At 37.1% G+C, this 7,746-nt stretch overlaps 1 protein-coding gene across 1 annotated transcript; it reads right to left on the reverse strand.

Annotated features, from left to right (window-relative positions):
• Positions 1 to 5,071: 5,071 nt before the first annotated feature.
• On the reverse strand, positions 5,072 to 7,746 carry LOC144571998 (putative receptor protein kinase ZmPK1). The gene has a single exon (XM_078321389.1). It carries the CDS (start codon positions 7,707 to 7,709, stop codon positions 5,286 to 5,288), a length of 2,424 nt encoding a protein of 807 aa, XP_078177515.1. The 5' UTR covers positions 7,710 to 7,746; the 3' UTR covers positions 5,072 to 5,285.

Consider the following 7,746-nt stretch of genomic DNA (forward strand, 5'->3'; position numbering starts at 1 on the left):
ACACATATGATGCTGTACTGTACAATATCACGATCCAGTAAACTATTTACTTGTGTCTGTTCTTCTGTCTCATAGCTATCAGATCAGTTTCAAGGTAGATGTGTGTCATCCTTGCTAACTGAATCTTTTATTGATCTTGAGCAGATTATCAAATATAATTACTCTTGTAATTATACCGCTAGCAGATAATCTTACTCTATCAAGGGGCCCAGTGATGCTATAGCTCGTATAGAGATACGAGGGACAAATAGTATTCTTGGTAAACTATCACTTCCTCAGCTAAGCTATACATATGGAAAAGCTACCGTTATGACTGCTTTTTACGGACAGCGGTGGATAACAATCACACATACATATTTCTCAGTGGGAACGATAAATACCTCATACTGTAGAACGTGACACTGAATGAAAACATAAATGACACGAACACAATTCTATTTAATGTTTCATTCGGGGTCTGTCAAATACCATGTTCCTAGAACATGTATCTATGTGATTAAAATGACATCTCGTGTCAGGTGGTTTGTAAAACTTAACCATCTTTTAATCCACATACGAACCTTATCACGGTAATTAGTGTTCCTGCTAATTACCTTGGTCAGTGACCTTTTAAGAGTATATATCATCTATATTATGGAGTTTCACAATTTCAGTCATGAACTCGAAATGATCCATAAATTCAATAATACTCAAGGCAACAAAATGATATATAAATAAACATTCAATTCATGAACAAAGCTTTATGATAATTTATCGTATTATTGACTTCTAGATTATTACAAACTAACAAAGGGAAGTGGGTAGTTGCAACTCTAATACAACACTCCAAATAAAGGTATTTGCAGCACAATAACACGGTTCCATCACGGCATGAAATTTCACGTGTTTTGAATTGTGTGTCCCGTGCAGTGACCATTCACGCGTCGTGGTCATCTTTCAAAATTTTGACACGACACGGTACATGGTCACGTGTAATTAGGAATTTAGATCTTAATCGAATGGTGAATATTCAATAAACTAACCTAAATTATGAAAAAAAAAGGTTAAACATGACCAAACATAGACAGATCATATTTGGATACGTCACATATGGTCACGCATGCCTTGGTCATGGCATAACTAACCTATTGTGACCATTCACGTGCCGTAACCATCCTTCCAAATTTAGTCACGACACGTCATGTGATTCAAGTCACTGCATGACTAGTTGTGACATGATGTATATTTAAATCCTTAGTAGCAGATCTATTTTTTCTCCTAGCAAATCGGTGATTCTTCTCAATGGAGTAGCGAATTAGACCGCTCTTTTTTTCTTTAATTCTTTTACGCGAATCAATCTGGACTGACTTTCTTTTCCGCATCATTTTCTTCTGCTTGGCCGTAAATTAAATCATGGGGTAGACATTGTTTTCGTCGACACAAGTATAAAATACCACTGAATCTAAAATAAATTCAAATCTAAAGGTAAACAAGTGCCTACCCCTGAAACACCTTGGCTTCGCCAATGGATGAAGATGCTCTAAGTTTGCAATTGTAGTGCAGCGGAAAAGCTACACTATGCCATTGAGAAAAACCCATCGAAAATTAATACACTTCAATAGGCTGTGTTGAGACCGAATCGTCTGCCTCCAGAGTCACTGCGGGTGGGCCCTCATTTAAAAACAGTAACAATAGTTAAAACCTTTAATAATAACCGGTCCCACCCCGCAGTGACTCTGGGAGTAGGAATTTCCTGCACCCTGGGGAGCAGAAAATCCGGTTCCGGCTGTGTTAGGTAATTGGTTGGACTTAATGACATATGCTATTATTGCTACTTCTCTCTAGTCTGCATTATCAATATGAAACTTTAATCTACGTTCTTAATCTAAAACAGCAAAAAAATTCACCTTTTGCTATGCAGCTCGAGCATGACTACAATAAAATGTTGAGATTTATTAATAATGAAATAGTTGATAATTTTGATAATATTATTTAAATTAAATATAAAATATAAAAAACCAAAATTAGAAAGTATTTTTAACGATAAATTAATCTATTGTCAATAGATATTTGAAAATTGCAATTGATTACCGAGAATGTCCACCTCTTTGCATTCCAATAATCACAAAACCTAAACAAAAATGATAACAATTACAAATAGTTATATTTGTCCACCAAGTTTTGATTGTTTTTATTTTCAATAAAAAGCAATAAGAGGAGGATTCAATTTCTTTAATTTATTGTCTTTATCTTGCCTTTTTTTTTTTTATAAAATCTGTTAAACATTTAATTCGAGTAACAAATAAAGATTTTAGACGGATCCATCATGCCGATCCCTATTGGACTCCTCCATGTTCAGCCCACTATCGTGAAACAAGCATGTAACCAGCTTGATTTCTTGATAGAACAAGCTTTCAGCCCATTAGATTTCTTATTATTCCCTTTCCATTATCATGTTAAACAAAGCCTTAGGTAGTCTCAGTACGTTCTAGACAGAGAATAAGTAGTAATTTTTGTGGCCATTCCAGCTTGATTTCCTGATAGAACTTAGTAACTGGTATTGGTTATCCAGTGTTGTCTGTTGTTCTATTTCGTTTTGGCGATATCTTACGGTTTGATCTATGTTGCAATTGTACCAGCGGATAGCATTCATTTGTCATGTTTACAGGCATTGTAAATTGGTTTCATGACTTTGTTACAAGTTAATTAAAATCAGTCTCTGACTTCAGAGTTCAGATAGATATATTGTTTGTATTTTGACCTATCTTTCTTATAAGAATTGGTATTGGATTGTAGTACCAGATGTACTGGTACATCATCCGTTTAGTCTGCGGTACCATATGGTACTGGTATGAAATCTGTTTAGTCTGCATGTAAGGTGCTCGACGTTTTGTCTGAGTGACAGTTATATGGAATCTGGCACCTATCAACCCCCAGGTGTTCTTGCTCACCTAAATCTAAGATGCCAGATGTGAAAATTTCATCCATTATACTGTTATGGCAGCTTTCAAGCACTAATTTTCCGGGATACAACAGCATCCATCTATGAACACGATCAACTTTGCTTCATGCTTGTGACAACACATGCAGACGTCATGCTAAGGTTTTTAGTACAGATCTGAATACTGAAGATACTTTATGAAGTCTATTATCTTCAACGAGGAATATCGTCGAAGTTATTGAGCTAATTTGTCATTTAACTTCTCCTAGCTGACATTTACGGCTCTTTTGTTTCAACCCTAGTCACCCTAAAGCAGCATCAGTGAGAGGTACAATCTGCAATCAGATAAAATCAGCCTCAGGTCAGCACTTAGATCGCAACGGCATTCGGAAAAGAAGATCGCTCAGCTGGCCTCATGCTTGAAGAATGTCTCCAAGTGTCAGCCTCTTCGTCTCACTTCTAATGCCTTGGAGGCTGAAATTACCGGGATATTGGTGGAAGCAATTAGTGCCACTGCAGTTGCTTCTATGGATGTACTTTCAGGAGTTGCGGCAATGTCAGCCTCAGCTTCATTAACAAAGACATCTAACACGATGTGGTTGTTTAGAACATTAGTTCTCAACTCCTTGTCTAACAATATGGTCTCTCATGAGGAGTTTGGTGTTGCCGAGAAATTAGAAGAATTGGATGTGAGTATCAGAAATGTAGAGAGCTGTAGTGAACGCGTGTTTAGGAAACTTATAAGCTTAAGGATTTCACTCCTTAATATCAGTACTCCATCTTTATAAAAAGTTAAAGGTTAAAATAAAATAAAAAAAAGAATTGTATAGAATATAGATGTTGTACAGAAAATTTTGACTACTTCAATGAGCATAGATTTTTCTCATATTCCTATATTTCTTACCTGTTTGACTTTTTCTTGGTTTAGTACTTTTGCATCATGAAAAGTATAACCAATAGAATACAAGCACAATAACATTGGCAAAAAAAAAAAAAAAAAGTACCAGCCAGAGATTTTACAATTTCAATTTCATTCCAATCTCCAAATTGAAAGCAATGAAGAAACTGCCAATTGTCTTACACTTCAAGGTGATACGTTAATACAACTAATATGATATAGACTCAAACCTCGAGTATACAAAGATATTGCAAAGAGTTTACATATTCTCTATTTAAATTGTAAAAAGAAAGAAAAGGGAAAGGAATTGAAAAGGAAACAAAAGAGTTAATTTAGTTCTTGAATGATATACTTATGTACACAGCTTGATGTGGGAACTGCTTGGATATTCCTGACTGGTTTGTTGATTTTCAACTGTTGGGAAATAAAAGAGTTGGTGCATTACTCAGTTCTAACTTCTAACTGGTACCAGGGAGCAAATTTGTTGGATGTGGGACAGAGAAAAATTTCCTACACATTCTCTTTATTCTTGGCTTACAAATAAATAAGGCTCAATTGACGAAATTGGGTATAACAACACAATTTGGAACAGTCCACTTGTATGAAATACCACTTCTTGTCTATAACTGGGTTAGCTTTTAAAATTCTAACCTGATTAGATTTTCTCCCTTAATTAAAGATCATATAATTACTAATAATGTTTTATAAGTAGTGCTTGAAGATGGATGAATCCAGATATGGTTGTCTGGCACTTTATCTGAAATAAATTCAGTGACCGCAAAGCATCGACTCAGTCCATTGTACCAGTAAGATAATACATCAATCCCTTAAATCTGTACATAGGCCAATAAATGAATTAATATGACAGTAAATATGGCTGTGAAATTAATTACCCATGAATAATAAGCCAATAACAAACAAAGGGAAGATCTTCCCAGCTAATCGAACACAATTAAATCACAGGATAGATGTGTTTCACTTAGTGAATACCTCCATCCCTTTACAACAGAAAATTAAACAGATGAGGAAATTTTTTGAGAAATTCAACAGTTCAGAAAACCCACTTTTGCAATTTCTTCCAATGCAGCAGCCATCGGTAAAATAATTCAAAAAGTTAGCTTCATCTTTACCTCGGTCCAAAAGTTCCGGTAAATATTAGTTGTCAGGTGCATGCACCATCCTATCATTATAGTAAAAAAGAACAATAATTATTTTTTAGTGTTATAATGGCTAATTCTAGAACTCTGTAAATTGTAGTTTCTATAGCAATATATACAGTGCTATCAAACCTTTTTTCTAAAAGAAAAAGAAAAAAAATAGCAACAATAAATCATGCTTCATTTCGAACAATAAGTCAATAAAGCATCATAAAACTAAATGTATGAATAAGAAATTTATAAAAATATATATATATATGACTTCTATACATTGATCCTGGATTCCTGGACTGTAACTCCTTGACTCGTTTCATATATGCTTCTTGGAATTGGCATTGACATCTAACGAGTGAAGTATGTGCAGCACAGAACTCATGCTTGGTCTTTTGCTGCGATCCTCTTCCAAACAATCGGCTGCTAGTTTGACCATGGCAGCTGCCTGGCAAAAACTGAATTGCCCCTTCAATTTAGAGTCGGCAAAATCTGCGACCCAAGATGGCTCGTCGCTCTTCGACTTCTCTTTCAACATTGACACCAAACCATTTAGCCCCACTTTTTCCTCTAATTCATCGCTATTCAGTACCCAATCTAAAACCCGAACCCCTGTCACTAGCTCGAGTAGAAGCACTCCATAGCTGTAGACATCAACTTTTGAAGTTATGGGAAGACCACATGCCCATTCGGGTGCAATGTACCCTCTGGTCCCTCGAATCTGCGAGAAATTTGGATTTTCACTGCCTCGGTTTAACAACTTTGATAACCCAAAATCGGTGATTTTGGGCTTGAATTTTTTATCCAACAAGATATTCTCAGGCTTCACATCACAGTGAATAACCCATTCAAGACACTCGTGGTGTAAATAAGCAAGCCCTCTTGCCACTCCTAGTGCAATCTTATACCGCTGCCTCCATCCCAAACAAAAATTGGCAGAAAATAGAACCTTGTCCAATGAACCATTCTCGACGTACTCCAATACCAGAATCCGGTACGACTGCTCTGAGCAAAAGCCCCACACTCTTACTAGGTTCTTGTGGTAAATACTTCTAATAATACTCAGTTCAGCTTGAAACTCTTCTTCTCCAAGTGAGGCATCTTCTAACTTCTTCACTGCTACCACTCTTTGGTCATCCAATACCCCTTTGTAAACTATTCCTGACCCTCCCCTTCCAAGCACATCCCTAAATTTACCAGTAACCTTTTCCAAATCCTTGTAACTATAACTTCGGAATTGATTAGATATAAGCCTGCAACCTTCTTTCATTTTGGATGGCCTTTGATCTCCTCTAAGGACAAACCAACCAAAAGAAATAAAGAGTACTTCTACCACAAATACTGCTATTATAAATCCATAGAAATAAACCCATAACTCCCTCCTACTATTATTCTGTTGTTGTGAATCAAGCATCACCTGTTGAGCTGTTGTGCCGCAAATGGGATGGGTCAAATGCGAAATTGATCCGTCTTCTCCTTTAACACTCCTAGGAAGTTTCAGATATATGTCACTCCTATTGCCTTGTGGGAATTTACCATTGAAGAAAGAGGCCATCAGATAGCAGTTGCCATTTGGGGTTTCAAATTGAGCAGCCTGACATGACAAGTCACCCGAGCATATGTCTTTGCAATCCTGTACCGAACTAGATTTAGTGACTCTTATGGTTGAACCCCAATAGCCAGAGCCAGAAAGAGGCCAAAACCATGCCTGATTCAGGGAAGTATTGTAGAAATTGAACTTGAATGTTTGCTGGCAACCTTTGCTCCAGTTGCTTGTGTCTAACATCTGGTAACCAGGGGGACACGTGCATGTAGGCGTTGGTTCGTATACACAAAGCCCATTCTTTCCGCAAAATCCATGAATGTCACAGGGATTAGTTAAAGCCACCCAGGATACCGACCAGGTACCATCTTCTTCACTGAGACTGTATAGTCTCAGATTACCATCAGGGTCAAGAGTAAACCTCCTCCAAGTTCCTTTACCCAAGTCCGAAGCTTCAAACCTTAACCCATCACTTGACAGAAATATACCATTTTCATCGAGAACCCCACATTTTGTGGTGATGAAAGGGTGTGTCCCGTCATCTAGCATGCCTAGTACACTAAAATTCTTATTGTACCAGTAAATGCTAGATATCTCAGATTGAACATATTTCAGTGACAACAAGTAGCTGTCCTCAAAACTTAATCTGTAGTAGTCTGATGAGAGACCGCGGTATGCAGAGGTGAGTTTTGTACTTGTAGTAATATGTTGGTTAGGTAACAATGTATCAGTAGGAGAACCGAAACTTTGCCAAAGTGAATTATTACTAACATCCATTATGACAAGATTTCCATTGTCTAGGAGCTCTACACGGTGCGTACTTGATGAGTGAGTGTTTGTACTCCATATCACTTCACCATAGTAGTTCTTCAAGATCAAGTAACCATCTTTGTTAAACAAAATCGAAGATCGCAAACCATAAACAGGTAGATCAGAATTTGCACTCCAGACCACTGTTTTCTGTGCTGATTTGGAGAACCAGATTGAAAATGTAAAGGCTGTAGGGCTTATGCTATAGAAGCCGCAAGAGAACGTACCACTTGACGACTTGAGGATGTCAGATGGGTCTTCGACAGAGAGCGAGTTGCCGGGGAGGAGGTAGTTGCGGGTTGCCATAGAATTTGATGCAATGAGAAGAAGAAGAAGAAAAAGAGATAGAACTAATTCCCATGGAAAGATAGAAAACAAACACCCCTTCATTGTTGTAAGGAAGAAAAGAATTGAGGAAAGTATCTGA

Source organism: Carex rostrata, chromosome 19 (assembly GCF_964058835.1).
Source record: "Carex rostrata chromosome 19, lpCarRost1.2, whole genome shotgun sequence".
Classification (NCBI taxonomy): domain Eukaryota; kingdom Viridiplantae; phylum Streptophyta; class Magnoliopsida; order Poales; family Cyperaceae; genus Carex; species Carex rostrata.